The sequence below is a fragment of the Clupea harengus genome, chromosome 12 (assembly GCF_900700415.2).
Source record: "Clupea harengus chromosome 12, Ch_v2.0.2, whole genome shotgun sequence".
Classification (NCBI taxonomy): Eukaryota; Metazoa; Chordata; class Actinopteri; order Clupeiformes; family Clupeidae; genus Clupea; species Clupea harengus.
In genome coordinates this window covers 25,012,349-25,029,801 of record NC_045163.1, presented here as the reverse complement: position 1 = coordinate 25,029,801, position 17,453 = coordinate 25,012,349, and the positions used below count along the sequence as shown (strand labels likewise).

The window sequence follows — 17,453 nt, the reverse complement described above, 5'->3', positions numbered from 1 at the left end:
TCGCACTGTACATTCGGTATCCTTGGCGACAGACCACAGCAGTAGCGCTCTGTTCCGAGCCCCCTCTCTCCTGCTCCCATAAATGAAGTGGGAGAGACAGTCCCAGTGAAAATGAACACCACTGACCTCTGTGTTCCCGGCCAGCACACTACCGCGCCAGATTGACTCAGAGCGACGAGAGAGATGCTCGCACGAGCGCACAATTCACTCTTTATCTCTCCCAGGGAGAGAAACGCTCCTATTGTTCGGGCCTCTGGTTGATCCAAAAGCGCTCAAACTTGCGGTGGTACCACATGCGCTTGCTGCAGGATATTTCCCGCCGCAGTCATCACCATGGAGATATCTAATTTACAAGTAATGACAGGATTGGACACGAGACCGCAGTTATGACCGTAATCATATGCTCCAGTGGCCATGTCATCTACCTTGAAAAGGCTTTTGATTACTCTCTTAATCATGTTAATTAACGAACAAGCATCAATGGTGCTCAAAATGTGCTTACCAGAAAAGTGTCTATAGATGACCGGTGGGAAGCTCTTGTGTGAAGTGAAGCGTACCCTCGCTCATCTCTTTGCAAACAAGCATTAGTAATTGGCCTTGTTATTCATTTATTACCGAAGCTGTAATTCATCAAACTTAAAAACCCTTCTCTTTAGACCTTTTAAATAGAATTAGAGCAAACTTTAAGCGTTTTTAATCCCTGCCATCTGTTATTTTGCATTTCAAGTGTCAGAGATTGATGAGGCAGAAATATTTATTCAAGGTCAGTTTCACTCTACCTCACAACTTCCAGGCCAATGCAGCAGCATTGAAAGCTTACCATTTTTCCACCACTAGCCGTGTTGAAAATGTCAAAGGTCTGATCATAAATACGGTCATCTCGGTGTTCTCGGTCAGGATGTGATGCTCCTGTCTGCTCCTGCCTGCTCCTGCTGACCTTTGGTGTGGTCTTCACAGCCTGTCTTCCTCATCATCTGCATACAGATGTGGACCTCAGAGCTCTGCATGACCCTGTTGCTTCTCCTATATCCTCTCGGCCTGATGTCTCTCTACCATCACTCCACTCTGATGTTTTGTTTTGCGTTTGATATCGTACATTGATGACATCAGGGGGGTATTCGTCGTACGTGGTTTAGTGACAAACCTGGATAAGTGAACTCAGAGTAAGTGGTAAACCTCCTATCAGAAGAGCCCTCTGACGTTGTTTTGCTAGGAGAATGAACCAATGGGGGCTCTTTTATTAGGAGGTTTACCACTTACTCTGAGTTAACTTATCCAGGTTTGTCACTAAACCACGTACGACGAATACCCCCCTGATCGCTCTAAACTGTTTTATGTTTTTGTCTTTAAAATTACACCAGTAGTCCATACCAGTACTATTGAGTCACACACACACACACACACACACACACACACACACACACACACACACACACACACACACATCCTTTACAACTGAAACTAAAAAGAAGTATTTTGTCTATTTACATCTCTGTCCCAGGATGGACAGAACCAATGAGAATGAAAAACTCCCAGATAACTAAATCATGATGATCATCCAAACAATATGTGGTGCCCAAAATAACTGCTTGACTTGTTGATTTAGTCCTTGAAGTGTTTGTCTGAAAGCCCTTTTCACAGAAAACCAGTCCATAAACATACTTCAGATGTTAGAAATGACTATATTTCCAAGTAAAAGTGAATGAGGAGTTTTGTGGTGATGTGTTGCCATGGTCCACACTAAAACATAGACAATAGTAGCATCAAGACCCTTGACTAATATCAAAAAACCACATCAGCACACTTCCAAGAGCTTTGAGAACAACACGTCTACAGTATTTGTTATTCACATCTCCATCCCCTTGACAAATTATAGATGTTTTGAAGGCGCTATTTAGCTTAGAGCTGCTTCTTTTTGCTTTTGCTGTGGCAATTGCCATCGGTATTAGGGCTGCAACACACAACTACTTTGATTGTCGAATAATTTATCAATTATTGAAATTAGTAATCGACTATTCGGATTATGAATCGCAGTTACTCTATGGCTCTTACTTATCGGCTTTTAAATTTAGCTTGATGCTTTAGGCGTATGATTACTAACAGTGAGGACAAAAAAGATGAGAACTTGTGAGGGCGGTTGTTGGCTGGGGAGTACAAGTCTGCTTCCTTTGATGGTGGCATTACGAAATCCCAGAAATCACCCAAGTCATTCCAATTCATTTGAATGCAACCCACATTGGACACGCATGCATAGACACAAGTTGCAGCAATCTTTCACGATTTAAAAAAGTATCAAATTCTCCGGTATTCTCTAAACTTGCACACTCGGCAGCAATACTGTATCCAGCCATAAACGTCACCATGACGACGATACAATGTTTTAAGCGGAGAATTTCTAAATTGAGAAATCCCTCCGGTGAAGTAACAGTAGCATACGTATTCGAGCATTCTGAGTCAGTATGAAAAACACATGCAATGATGTCACAAATGATGGACTCTTCAGTCAAACGATTTTAATCGACTACCTTCATTATTTGTTGCATCCCTAATCGGTATGCAGCGCCCCGTTGATTACGCCACCAGGGAGCTGATTGTTATATCATCGGCAGAAAGTGGACTCGACTGGAGATGATCTGGCTTTGTTCCTCAGATTGATTTGGCTGAGAGGAATGAGACAGCCTTCAAAGCACAGATTTTATTGCTCACTGCAGCGCACGTTTGGAGACGTCGAAGGTTGGCATGAATTTTAAAACCCCTACCCACCATGGCCTTATAGATATATTTAGGCTGAACCAGAATAATAAATCATGATCAAATCAGAAGGGGAAGGACAGGTCTTTTAATGGAACGATATCCAGCTTTTGTATGCTGAGTACGCTCCTTAATTCATTTCTAAACATGTAATATCACTTAGTATCACATCAGTAGGAGAAGCTGCAACACTACGGTATTGCCTCTTGGTATGAAATGCGCTATATAAATAAAGTTCGATTTGATTTGATACAAAATGCAAGGTTCTGTACAACGATTTGCACAAAGTAACTGAAGCTCTCAGACGGCGGTCTAAAAGCTCCGGTTATGAACTTGATGTTCCTGCCTTGTGTCCCTCAGTCTTCCCCTAACCGCTGGTACATGTCTCACGTTTCTCATGCAGCTTGTAAACCACTGCCGTGTGATGTGTTATCCATTCATATTTCAAAAACTGGAGCCAAACCATGACGTGAAAAATGGACATTGATGTTGTACTTGTATTAACATAGCCAAGACAATCACTGAGAAAGGAGTACTTAGGCCCTCAGTAGTTTTTTTTTTTTTACTCTTTCCATATACATTCCAATAAATAGGTTTTAAAGTGTTGGTCAGATGGTGTAATGTGTGTTGTGCCCTAGCATGTTTTCGTGCCCACTAAGACCCTGGTTGTTCCCTGCTCAGCTTGCACGTGGCTGCCCTGAGGGGTCAGGTGGAGTGCCTGGCTGTGATTCTGGCCCACGGAGTGGACGTCTCAGTAATTGATGCTTCAGGTCAGTCTGAAATGTCTCCCTCGATCTCTCTCTTTTTCTGTCTTTTTTTCCCCTCCCTCTCTCATACTCTTGCTTTCTCATTTGCTCTCTCTGTCTGTCTGCGTGTCCATGTCTCTCTCTCTCTCTCTCTCTCTCTTTCTCTCTCTCTCTCTCACTCTAACTTGCCTCTTTCTACCTCACGCTTATCTCCCTCTCTGTCGGTGTCTGAGGAGGAAAAATAAATTCCTTGTCGATGAAGTTATTTTCTGAAGTACTTCTCCTGGTAGGACATACAATTGAAACTCCTCTTGACTAAGTCTCTCTTCCCACCTCTCTCTCTCCCCTTCTGTTTTTAATCCTGTAGGTTTTACCGCTTTACACCTTGCTGCCAAAAACAATCACCAGGACTGTGCCAAAAAATTGATACAGGTATTTCAAGATTTTCACACCTTTGCTACCATGTACAATGTGTGCTTTCACTTGAGTGGAAATGAATATTACATTTGAAAGGCCTTGCAGCCTCCTTCAGTGTGCTGCTTGAGAATGTTCCAGAAGGAGATGAAAGGGAGACTGAAAATTGAGATTCCATGCCCGAGCACAGGCCTCGTAGCACAGTTATGCTAATCTAACTACATCAGTTCCTGCTGTGCTGCCCCTCTCTCTCTCTCTCTCTGGAAATGTTATTGTCAGTGCTGTACGTCAGTCTCTCAAATTGGGCAAAGTGAACTTGATGCCTAGCAACTACTGAAATTAGTATTTACGTAACCCTTTAAGCCCAAGAAGTGGACTGATTGCACCAGCTGTAGACAGATAAATTTGATTAGCACTGGTCACCGGTTCAATTCTAATAGAGAACTATTCCGAACTATTTCTTATAGAGAAATGTGTTCCCTTCTCTGTACTTAAGCGCACTTAAAACACTAAACTAAATAGCTGATGGAAGAAAAAGAAAAAGCACAAGCGCCAACTGGATCACTTTTTTTTAAGTCCACTGGTGCCGCTGTGAGGAGAGAATCGTCTCTGCCGTGTCCACTGGCCTGTCAGCTGCTTCCCCCGTGCCCTTGGCGTGCCCACGGCGTGCTAGAGCCCGCACTTGTGATCAGAGTCGGTGAGCAGCATCATGTCCCCTTCCTGTCTGCTGACTCCAGCATGGCACAGCAGTAGCAGCAGCCTCTGCACATGACTTGATACTTCCCCCTCTCCCACAGTAAGAAACCTTCAAGATTGGATGAGGGGCATTAGAGTTCATTATTATAGATGAAAGCTGTGACCGGAAGAATGGTCTTTTGGGAAAAGGTCAGGCTATTTTGTATTATAGTGTAGAGTACATTGCATACATACATCACTGAGAGTTTTCTTAACTGGCTCAGAGGGTTATTGCTGCTTCTGTAGCATAAGGGGGGGGGGGGGGGGGGGTCACAGATGAACTAATTTACCAAGCGCATGTCTAAATATCAGCTAGAGGTGTACTCACTTCACAACTCCACCTCCACCAAGATCATAGACTGGGTCACTCTTTAAGTGTTTTTTAAGGGTTGTAGACAAAGCTGGAACTCATTTTGTGTGTGGTAGCATTGAAACTAATGTACATCATAAATGGTGTATACCGGTAGTCATTTTAGTATTTAGGGGCATTAGAGAAGAATTGTCAGGTATTTTAAATTTTTTATATACAACTAAAGTAGAATGCAAAAACTATACTACTATAACTACAAAATAAAATAACTGACATTGTTATATCTGACTTTTGTGTGTGTGTGTATATATAGTATAAATATGTTTAGAAAGGTGATGTGTAATCAGGAGGGAAGTTCTGATGCGTCTACATGAGTGATGAGAATGAGTGTTACTGGTGGAGGACTCAAGGTATTGGAAGATGAGATTAGATTGAGCACCTACAGCTAATTATGTGGCCCTTCCATGTGATCGGGGGGACCTTTCCCTCTTGCTATAATTATTAGGTGTATTTACCAGCCTAAAGACAAATCTGATAAAAAAAAGCTAATTACAGCCTATCAGCTCTTGTGATAATTAGACAAGTTTGAGCTAATCGAAACCAAACTTCGGGGTTGACACAGATTTCAGATTAAAAAGAAAAAATGCAATGACTGACAGTGTGTGTGCGCATGTTCAAAAGACGACCCCCCCCCCCCCCCCCTTCACATGTAGACGTCCATTTGTATGACCCGCTGGGAAGCCTCTGCAGCGACCAGTTCACAGGGCGCCATCATCATCATTCCCACTGGCCTCCATTGTCAGGTTTAATACATCCCCTCCATTCTCTCTGCCCATGCCTGTCAAATGAAGGCATTGTGCCGATCGGTGCGTGAACACTGGCTTGACACGCTGCTCAGAAGCTACGGCACGTCGCTGACTACCAGCCGTGCGCCAGAAAAAGGGCTTGCTGTGGTCATTTGACATTGTCTCCAGACAATGGGGTAGTGTATGTATCGGGATGGAGGAAGTCAAACATATTAAATGAATGTTAATGCTTGCATCTATTTTATATCGAAATAAGATGTATTACTTTTATTAAATTATTGCACTATACTATTTTGCATTATTATATTATACTTAGTTGTACAGTGAAGGTCACAGATATCTATATACTATCTACTATATTGGACAGTGAAGGTCACAATTCCACATATCAGTATATTGGCTACCTTGGCAATCAAACCCCTGATCTTGGTGTTCTGCTGTATGTAGTTGATAGTGGTCAAAGTCAGTGAAAGTCGTATGCAACTATAAAATGACTGTCCCTTCCCTTCCCTTCCCAGAGTAAGAGTGTGGTGGATGCTAACATGTCTGTCCCTTCCCTTCCCTTCCCAGAGTAAGAGTGTGGTGGATGCTCCTGACGGCTCAGGGAAAACAGCTCTGCACCATGCAGGTAGGGAGAAAAATGCAATGCGTGTTCAGTCTTTATTGCATACATACACAAAGTGTACATGTACACAATGATTCAGTACACTGTCTGTTATGGTTGAGCTGGCAGGCTGGCTATGTTGTTTCTGCAGGTTATTGCAGAACTCTATTGCTGTGATGGGCTCATGATTGCATTATGGCATTGTGTTTTAATGTTTTTAGTTTTATATGATTTAAACGGATGCCTAGGGGGCTTGACAGTTTCAGTTACTTTGATTGTTTTTTTAAATCAATATTTGGGTTTGCTTTGTTTATTTATTTATTTATTTAACAGGTTGTGATTCAATGAACCTTGTGGCTAAGTGGTAGAATGTACTGTCACTTCAGATCAGCCTTGTCCCCAAACAACCTTTCCAGTCAAGCTACAATGAATGCTTTCAATTGCTTCCTATGGCATTTGACGTAGCATCTAGCAAGCTGTCATTATGTCAAAATTGAACCACAATTTGTTTTTGTTTTTGAGAGGACAGTGCCATTTTTGTGCGTCAGTCAAGGCTAATGATGAAGGCTGCCCCCTATGTTAAGCATTACGGAGCGCCGTGCTGGTCCTAATCTAGACCTTTTAAAGGGGAACATGCTCTTTCCCCCCCCCATCTGTGCTGATTGAGGATAAATGCTGTTGAGTGTCCATTTTGTGTCCATTTTGAGTCATTATCTGGGGTGATCATTGTTGGTCATCTCTGCTGGCGTACTGAACAATTTACATCAAGCCATTTCGAAAAAGTAATGCTGTTTTGATAGACTTTGTTTACATCAGGGGAGGTCTGGGCTGGAGTAGTGTTTATTTTTATTTTTTTAATGCTGCTTTCTCTCCCTTTCCAGCTGCCTGTGGAAACCTCCCAATTGTTCAGCTCCTGTGTGAGCACAAGTGTCCAGTGAACCTCAAGGATGCGGTGAGTGCTCCACGCTGTTGCAGCTCTCATCATCTGTGTGCTACACACGTCCACATCTCTCAGATATGGTCTTGAAGCCATGTCAGTAACGCCTTTTGCACTTTCTTGTGACTAATTCTCTCAGTGGGTAGCTTAATTGCTGTTCACATTGAGGCCAACTAGATGGTATCCATTTCTTCTATGTTATAGATTTTCCCTAAGCATGCCCGAGGCAGTCATTCGAGGGGCTGTCTGTATGTAGTGCACGACCAATTGCAGTGTGCCTTAAACAGCACAGCCCTCTCCCTCGCCGGCTGTGTGTTGAGGTTACGGTGATTGAACTCATTTTGACAGTGGTTTGAGGTCTCTGTGAAAGGCCAATCATTTTTTTTCTTTTGTTTTTTTTTCTTCCCTCTCCTCTCCGTATGGTTTAATGGTGTGTGTTTTCTTTATTTTTCCCATAAGGCTTCATGCTCTAAAGCTCTCGTTCAGATTGCTGCAGGCTACTTTTGGGAGCTCGGTGCCAGCTACAGTTGAAACACGCCTGTTTACTTCAATTAACTCTGGCAGACTCGTGGCTGTTGTGCTCGTACAGGGACTATTACGCGCTGTCTTGCTCTCTCGGTGCCACAAGTGGGTATATACACAAACTCGACAGTGGGTAATGACTGGAGGAATGCTCCGTCACTATAAACACTTCTTCATTTGAGTTCATTTACCCTGTATGTTGGCTAATACTAATCAGACTCTGCTGGTTTACGATTAGAATATTTTCCCATATCAGTATGATTCATCATTTATCTCGAGGTGTTGGTTTTTTTGTTTTTGTGGGAGTGAATTCTGAGTCATAGTTGCTGTCCTTTTGTGAGCTCCAAGTTTGTGGGGAAACATTGATATGCTTGAGCTCCTCTTAATTGGTTCCCATCATCTGAGGAAGGAAGGGAAAAGGCATCTTTCTACTCCTAAAGTACCAAGCTGGGCTCGCTCCGAGCGAAGAAGAGGCTGAAAGAAAGCCCGCAGAGAGAGAGAGAGAGAGAGAGAGAGAGAGAGAGAGAGAGAGAGAGAGAGAGAGAGAGAGAGAGAGAGAGAGAGAGAGAGAGAGAGAGAGAGAGAGAGAGAGAGAGAGAGAGAGAGAGAGAGAGAGAGAGAGAGAGAGAGAGAGAGAGAGAGAGAGAGAGAGAGAGAGAGAGAGAGAGAGAGAGAGAGAGAGAGAGAGAGAGAGAGAGAGAGAGAGAGAGAGAGAGGCTGGGAAAAAAAGCAATTGAAAGAGATGAGGCTGGGTAAAATGAGAGAGATCTCTTAACTAGTCACAGGCCTGACACTTGGCTCAGCAGCTGCTGATTGTCACTGCTAAGCGACATAACAAAGTGACAGGAAGTCTTTCCCACAGGAACAGGCCATAGATCTCACTTTGTCATAGTTTTCTATTTCATTATATTGTACTGTGCTTACTTTTTCCTCTGGAAATTGCACCCAAAAAAATGATTGTTTTCTCCCACAAATAGTCATGGTTGATTTGAAATCACGGGGTTAAATGAATCGATTAAAAGACAAATAGACATTTCGTCACGTGCACCGAGATGTGCACAGAGAAAGCCACCCCTATTAGTGAGAGCTTCAGGTCAATCAATAGAGGTTTGACCCTGTCAGCGCTCTCCTGCTGTTCAGTGTGGGGGGATGTGAAGACCCCTTGTAGCACGATGGCAAAAGGAGTACGGTTCACAGATCACAAGCATTGAGCAATGTGGCTCTGTAAATTGGCTCTCTCGAGGCCTGTGTAAAGACTACTTGAGATGCCTTTCTGTTCTGCCCGCCTCATCCCCCATCTGATCGAGGACCTGCTCCCAGACAAACACCCCTTTTTCTCCTCCCCTCAGCTCTCCTCCACAGCCCTAGTTATCCCTGACACACACACACACACACACACACACACACACACACACACACACACACACACACACACACACACACACACCCACACCCACACACTACCAGCCGTCGCTGCGGATCTGCACACCACACGAGAAGAATGGCGCTTTGACTCCCCCGCGGATAAAAGAGCCACTTAATCTTCATTTGCTCTGTGTGCGGGGAGGCACCTGGTGATCAAACGGCACTGGCGGCAGACATAAGCACTGATAAGTGCCTGCTGCCCTGCCAGGCCGACGCGGTTCTCTGCATCTCATTGTGGTGAAATATTTGGCACCGGTTTGCGAGGGGTGAGGAGAGAACAGTCTTGGAGTCTGGCTCGCTCGCTGGCTGGCTGGCTGGCGGAGGCCAGGCCAAAGGCCTCGTTATGAAGGGGCTGGTCCACCCTCTGAGAGTACAGCTTCTGCATCTGGAACTCATTCTCATCTTCTGTTTGGAGGGATGTTGGATATGCCAACTTGTTAATATTGACATGCCTATATGTCTACGTCTTGAAGTGAATGTATGAAAAATCTCCGTTGTCCGTGAACCGAATGTTTACAGTGCAGTTATCAGTGGCCATGTTCTCCTTAAACGTACTAATGCGAGCGTGTATTACCTCATTTCTGCACTGCTCCAGATGGCCTGATCCAACGCTGCAGTCTCACGTTCATGACTCACAAAATTCAACTTGACAGATAATGAAACCAAACACCTAAAATATTTCATTTATTGCTTTTATAAATCATGATCTCAAACAAACGGACTTGCGTAGCAATGTCCGCCAGCTTCCAAACAAGAGAAGCACGGTCTATTCCAAGTCTCATTGTTTTGGCCTGACCTTAAAGAGATTGGCCCTGTAATGGACAAGCCCTCTTAGGAGTCTCTTTGAAAAGGAAAAGCTTTGTTCTTTAAACTGTGTACAGTATATTTCAGGAACACATCACTGTGGTTGGGTCTTTTATTTGGAAACTGTCCGCTTTGATACTAAATAGGGCACCTGAATGATGCTGTGTTTTTTTATTTTTTATTTAACCTTTATTTAACCAGGAGTTATGCAAGTTATGTGTAGTTTATTTAAACATTGCTGTTGTTTGGGTCATGCTGTAGGAGACCTGCTGTTGTAGAGTCATGCTGTAGGAGACCTGCTGTTGTAGGGTCATGCAGTTAGAGGTCATGTAGTTAGAGGTCTCTTATCATGGCTCCTGCTGTACGCAGGCGGGCGGTCATATCGTTTTTTCTTTTTTCTTCTTCCACCTTTTTCATACAGTTTGCCAGTCCACATGAGACTTCAGAAGGTTTAGAAGAAGGTGTATGTCCCTAAGTTTCCCTCTGCCCACTGAAGTGGGTCAAAGCAGGTTTTAGGCAATCGCTCAAAAGCCATTTTGCCAAAAAATATGACATTTTAATGGCAAGCTGGCCTGTAGGAGGTACATTACCCTTAGCTCATTACAATTCATATGTGAGTGGCATCGCCTTGGGAATAATGTTCACACAAAAAAACTACTTCACTAGCCATTATCTTGTGATGTAAAGGTTCAAACATCACAGTGAAGGCGACAGTGGTACAGGAGGTAAAGAAGTCGTTAAGTAAGCAGAAGGTTGCTAGTTCGATTCCCTGTCGAAGCGTCCTTGAGCAAGACACTGAACCCCTAATTGCTCCTGATGTGCAGTGTGCCATCAGTGTAAATGTAAAAATGTGTATACATTGTAAGTCGCACATATGTAAGTCGCTTTGGATAAAAGCGTCTGCTAAATGACTAAATGTAAATGTAATCAGAAGATTTGACACCCTGCGTCACCACGCATACCAAATGTCCTACACGGGGGCACTGCAACTGACACATTTCTTCCGGGCTCTGACTTGGCAAACCATTAAGTGCCGGTAGTCGATTACTTCTCCTTTTGTAAACATTAACAGCCCCCCACTGCGAGAATCGACTGCAGGCACTGAATGGGTTGATGCGTCAGAGACGGGAACTAGGTGAATCATCCATGTGAATGGCCAATCTTCATGACATCAGCGAATGTCACTACAGTATTCAATTCGGTTTAATTAAGTGTTATTTCTAAAGCGCCGGTAATTACTAAAATTGTCTCTAGGCGCTTTACAGAGCCCATAGCCTGAATCCCCTGGGGCAAGGAAAAAAAGGCTCCCTTTTAACAGGAAGAAGCCTTGAGCAGAACAGCTCGAAGGTGGGACTCATCTGCTCGGGTAGGGAGCCTTGAGCAGAACCATCTGCTCAGGTAGGGAGATAGAGGTGGAGAAGGAAGGGGTTGGGTTGGGTGGGGGGGGGGGGGCTGAAGAGAGGAGAGAATCAGGAGCAAGTGGAGTCATACACATAACAGAGGATATAACATATATCGTTATATTTCCAGACATGTGTACATGATGCACATGATGCATACATGATTCTTTGAAACATAGTGGAAGGTACTGTATATACATGAAATATACAGAATTAATAGTGGATACAAAAATGGAGAGAGCCACCATGCGAAGTATTGGTTGTAGAACAGGTTAGTGGGTATACAGTGTGACTATTATAAGGATAAGCAGATCAATGGATCAGAAAACTATGCGAGTGATGGCAATTGTTTATATTATGGGTAAATAGGATGGCATACAGTATGCATTATAAGCAGAGGATGGCATACAGTGTGCATTATAAGCAGAGGATGGCATACAGTATGCATTATAAGCAGAGGATGGCATACAGTATGCATTATAAGCAGAGGATGCATACAGTATGCATTATAAGCAGAGGATGGCATAGAGTATGCATTATAAGCAGAGTTGGATTTGTGCAGAGCAGTGTGGTGGGAGTGGGCAGCTGTAAGCACAGGGTTTCTGCAGGTACATCAGGTGGCAATGGGCAGCTGTAAGCAGAGGGTTTTTGCAGGTAGATCAGGTGGAAGAACTGCAGCAGCAGCAGCAGCAGCAGCAGCAGCCCACAGTGGAGATTGCCTAGACATGTCGTCCTTTGTTCCTCCTGTCATGGTTTGGTCAATCTTCAAAAATCATTTCGTCTTTAAATCCTTTCGTTCAACTTCTCTATCACTTGTTGGAGGGGTCAAATCATACTATTCGGGGCAGTGCACACCATCTGCTTGGGCCCCGGTTACTGCTGCTTGCAGCTATATTTAAACTTCTTATTATGATAGTGTATACCCCTGTCCCTGTCGATACTTGTAGGCATTTATGTTGCAATCACTGTACATTTGCTATTGTATTCAATAGGGGTGGGGGGAAAAATCGATTTTTCGATTTCTCTCGATTCTCTCTAGAACGATTCTGTCTCGATTCAGAAAATTTCATAATCGATTTTTTAATAAAATTAAAAAAAAAATAATAATAATATTTTTTTTATTTTTTTATTTTTTTACACATTCATTTTGTGTTGAAATGCAAGCTGCATCGATTATTGCATTGTTCATAGAAAGTCATAATTGTGACAAGGACACACTTTTTCTCTAATAAAAAAATAGATCTGTTGGTTTTCTTTAATTATCAAACACAAAGTAGGAAGTGATTTGAGACTCTGAGTAGCAAACTCAAATGTTTTAAAAATCGAGATGCATCGATAATCGTTTTATCGGTTTAGAATTGATAATCGATAATCGGTTTAGAATCGAGAATCGGTTTAGAATCGAATCGTTGACCTCTGAATCGGAATCAAATCGAATCGTGAGGTGCCAAGAGATTCCCACCCCTAGTATTCAAACATATTCAACTTATAATCCTAGATTTTATGGACATACCATATTTTTCTAAATTTTGTAAATAAATGCCAAGTACAGTCATACAATGAAGATAATATTGTGTACATGTACATTTCACGAAATGCTCGAATTTAGACAAGAATATATCTGTTATGAAGTCACACTCATCCTCGTACTCACTAGACAGGTCTCTTAATCACAGAACATAACTCGCGTACTGCTTCACACCCTATCACTGTATAGCCACCAGATCCACAGTGCTATAGTTCTTACATTTTCACTCAGAATAAGACATACAACAAACATTGTAGTCTATTATTGCCAAAGACTTAATCAATCAAGATAACACACTTCTTGGAACGGAAAATATCCGGTCAATTTTGCTTAATTGTTGCTCATTCTCTGTTTATGTGGCGGTCATATTGAACACACTTCTAGATTCAATGCAGTCAAACAGAGTACAGCTCACTGCAAAGGAGAAAATCAGTGGGGTAAGGTCAGTGCAGTGTGCTGTCCTACAGTCTCTCACACACACACACACACACACACACACACACACACACACACACACACACCTCTGAAAATAACTTGTCAAAGCACCCGTTCACCCTCCCTCTCTATTGGTTTAAACAGTAACCATAGCATTCCTTGGCATCTCCAGCACACTGCTAGCATTACAGATGGCTGAGGCGTCGGTTGTTAAATTAGTCACCCTGGCACTGTATTATCTGACGCCATGGCTCCCGCACTTGCTGATCTCACCTTACTTCAGATAGGACTGTTATATAATAAAGGAATTATTCACCTATTTTTATTCCGTTTATTGTTTCCCGCTTTTATTCCTTTGCATAAGAAAGTTTTCCAACACGGTTCCTGTTTTGTATAAATGCAAAGTTTGAGGGAATTAGCGGCTGCCATGTTTACCACCACTGGTATGTGTTGAGAAACGTGTCGTGAAACAGTGTGAACACATGAAGTATTTGCGGCGGCGCCAGGGAGTATTTTCTCTCGGCCGCGCACTACATGACTGCCAATAGCTGACACTTAAACACACAGGTCACACACACACACACACACACACACACACACGTCAGTTTGGACACTGAGTGCGCTGTACAAATACCGCTCAACAGGGCCTGGCTCTTTTCACAGCTCACTGATAGAATCCTCACCATGTTATCAAAGCTGGGGTGGTGATCAGCATTTCAGAATACGTCCCCTAGAAAAGGCCGGCCAGAGAATGATACGTGCTCGGTTTATATTAACGTCAGTGGAATTTGTGACTAAGTCAGTGCGCTGGGCCGTCCTGAAGACACGCTTTAGCGGTGACCCAGATGAACGCTGAGCCCAGACAGGGGGCTCTTTTAAGGGATCATTGACTCGCACAGAAAAGAAGGAAGGAAGGAAGGAAGGAAGGAAGGAAAGAGGGAGGGAATGGGGAGAAGAAGAAGAAACCCTTAATTGTTCGCTTGGAGTAACGATCCAGGCGTCAGTGTGCTGCTGGGTATAGGAGCACGGGCTGGGGCGCGAGGCCTGCTAATGCAGACTAAAATCTCATTTTGATGAGGTGTCAGTTTCCTGGACCAGGCTAATTAGCCAGCACCCAGTGACCTGCTGCTGCTGATGTGTGTGTGTGTGTGTGTGTGTGTGTGTGTGTGTGTGTGTGTGTGTGTGTGTGTGTGTATATCCTGGTATGTTTGAGGGGGGTGGGGGTGGGGTGAGCAGTGAGGAGATGAGATCCAGTTCTGTCAGAGCACCATGGAAAGACAGGATAGCCAGCCAAGGGCTTTTTAAAGCAACTCCCTTTTGTGTCCCTGTATGTGAAGTCCAGACCACAATGTTAGGCCTTTGCCCGCGTTAATTAGAGTGTGTGCATTGTTGAACTCTTTGCTGACATGGTGGTGCTGTCTTTTGACAAGCTCCTTTTGCCCATAAATGGAGTTCGAAATGAAAAGGCATCTACTAATTATCTCTGAGCGCTCAAAGATGGGTTGTGTAATTACACAGCTGTTGTACAATAGCATTTTGAGCTAGTGAAGGAGAATTGGATCGGTTGGAAAGACAAAGCGGCAACATGACGGGGAATACCCACGACAAGCAGCAGCCCAGTGATGCACGTTTGAACACTGATTCGCGAAAGATACAAACAAAAGGACAAAAAAGGGAAATACACAAAAAAAATTGAGTTGCATCATAAGAACGCTCTCTTTCTCTCTCTGTGTGTGTGTGTGTGTGTGTGTGTGTGTGTGTGTGTGTGTTCTGTTTCCAGGAGGGCTTCACACCACTGCTGTTGTCAGCCAGGCATGCTCATGCAGATGTGTGCGGCACCCTGGTGGAGTGGGGGTCGGAGGTCAACGCTCGCGACAAGAATGGCAGGTAGGATCTCAGCTGCCACCTAGGAGTTTGAAATACGTGCCAGCCTTGACTTTTTAATGTTTTTTTTTTTTTTTACATTTTGGTTATTTGTCGTTGTTTTACAGATGTCCCAGTGCCGATAATATCATTTACATACTTTACATACAAAAGATTGAACCCCAATTACTTACTAACATCAGACTAACGGCCACAACAGGCTCACAAACAGACTACAGCAAAAGACCTCCACATGAGTTATCCTACCCTGAACTTCATTAGCCATCCTCCCCTGATACCTAGAGCTTTGCACTGGCTTTGATGTTTGATGCTCGGCCCAGTGAAGCCCCTATCCGTGTCTCCATCACGCTGCGGCCTGTCTGACTCCGGCCTCCCCTCTCCTCCCCCTCAGGACTGCGGTGATGCTGGCCAGTGAGAGCAGCTGCGTGGCGGCCGTTCAGGTCCTGGTCCAGCGCGGAGCTGACCTCCGGGTCACCGACTCCCTGGGCCACAACGTGCTGCACTACGCCAAGCTCTCTGGCAGCGCCGAGGTCTGGAACGTCCTCAACTCCGCTCTTCAGAGGCTGCAAGCCGACCCAGGTACGGAGCGGTTGGTCCCACTCACCAGCAGCCTTCCCAAAGTGGAATATTCCGGAAATATTCATGTTGGATATTGACAATGTACTGAATTGATGTAAAGTTTATGCAATATTGTCTGCACCAAACATACGTTTTCCTTCTGACTAAAAGGTGTTTTATTATTCAATCCTCTCCTGATACACGTTCCATTTTTTCCACCTAGTGGTGGAAAATGATATAACATCTATGCAGCCTATTGCTTCCTCCTCAGCCAAACATTGCCACCTTCTGGTGACTAGGTCTCACTTCAAAGGCTTCTGTTTTGCTAAGTGCAAAGATAAAAAAGTTCCGTATGCAATTGAGATGAAAACAAACATATGTCCCCTCTCATCCTTGCAGAGAAGAAGACTCCTCCGAAGACTCCACAGGTAGGCATTTGCCTCGTTCATTTTCTTTTTTTAAGTGGCCATTCAGCCATTCAGGTTATCAAGACTCTGCTGCTCGGCCTTGAGAAAGATGCAACAGCATTGCAACAGCGCTTGTAGGTTCTAGTGTGTGTGTGTGTGTTCTCAGCCAATGACCAATCTCCAATCTCTGTCTGTGCCTGAGCATCCAGTAGCACTGGAGCCAGAAGTGTTTGCAGTAGAAACATGCCTGAGATCTCCTTTTCTTCTCCGTGAGACTCGTGACACTCACGAGACTCACGCGACGCACTCTGAGCCACACATGCATGAGCATGTGATAACCACATTAGAGACCACAGGATGCTCTTTAGAAGCACTGTCTGCTCTCTGCACTGATCAACCCCTTCAGGTTGGTTTTCCCACCTCTTTCACTAACCATACTAAAGAGCACACCTCTGTCTCTTATCTCTCTCCACTTGCTCTCTCTCTATCCCTTTGCTCTTTCTCTCCCCTTTCCCCCCCCCTTCTCCCTCTCTCCCTCACTCCCCTTCAGCATGATCAAGCTGCTAGGGTAAATGACGACAGAAGCGCAACCCCTAAAAAACGAAAAGCACCTCCTCCTCCTCCCATTAGTCCGACGCAGGTAAAGACCACCTACCCGTCTGCTCGTGCGTCTCCTTGTGTCTGGGTATCTGTTTGTCTGATGTCTGTGTGGTTCATCTTCAAAGTTTCCTTTGCTCATCCCTGCATCAACTCTCGTTTGGAGTTGAGATCGCAGATGATGTAATGTTTTGAAATATATATATATACTTTTTTTTTTTTTTTTTTTTTTTTTGCAAGATTTCAAGAAGCTGTTATTTTTCTGTTGCTGTGTTTAAATCAACAAGATGGAGTTTTGTATTCTGTGCCTTGTTCACCTCGTCTTTCTGTTGCTTCAAAGTCTTTGACTCTTGAGAGCTTTCAGAGAGTCCCAGTCTTTTTTTTGTTTTGACTGTCAAGGCCAGTGCCCGGCGTACGTAGGCCTTTGTTTGTGTGTTTGTGATTATCTAAACCATCCCAGGTATTTCCCTTCTCCTGTGCCTCAGTTTAAGTGTGTGTCTGTGTGTGTGTGTGTGTGTGTGTGTGTGTGTGTGTGTGTGTTTAAATACTCTTGACTCACGCGTTCACAAAATAACTCTTCTGGCTCTCAG

At 43.9% G+C, this 17,453-nt stretch overlaps 1 protein-coding gene and 1 long non-coding RNA gene across 5 annotated transcripts in view; one reads left to right on the top strand and one right to left on the bottom strand.

Moving 5' to 3' along the window:
• rai14 (retinoic acid induced 14) overlaps nucleotides 1–17,453 on the top strand; it is a 41,815-nt gene that overhangs the window by 15,473 nt on the left and 8,889 nt on the right. For 3 of the 4 annotated variants that reach the window (XM_031577164.2, XM_031577163.2, XM_042709391.1), the window contains exons 4-11: nucleotides 3,433–3,521; nucleotides 3,865–3,929; nucleotides 6,333–6,390; nucleotides 7,248–7,318; nucleotides 15,198–15,304; nucleotides 15,693–15,880; nucleotides 16,259–16,287; nucleotides 16,817–16,906. In XM_031577164.2, coding sequence (XP_031433024.1) covers nucleotides 3,433–3,521; nucleotides 3,865–3,929; nucleotides 6,333–6,390; nucleotides 7,248–7,318; nucleotides 15,198–15,304; nucleotides 15,693–15,880; nucleotides 16,259–16,287; nucleotides 16,817–16,906 — 697 coding nt within the window. The remainder of the gene's footprint in view (nucleotides 1–3,432; nucleotides 3,522–3,864; nucleotides 3,930–6,332; nucleotides 6,391–7,247; nucleotides 7,319–15,197; nucleotides 15,305–15,692; nucleotides 15,881–16,258; nucleotides 16,288–16,816; nucleotides 16,907–17,453) is intronic. The other variant, XM_031577165.2, reaches the window with a different exon arrangement.
• Nucleotides 10,221–10,473, bottom strand: LOC122133347. The gene is made up of 2 exons (XR_006152702.1): nucleotides 10,351–10,473; nucleotides 10,221–10,320 (listed from the first exon to the last, which is right to left on the bottom strand). It is a non-coding gene; the product is annotated as an uncharacterized LOC122133347 (long non-coding RNA).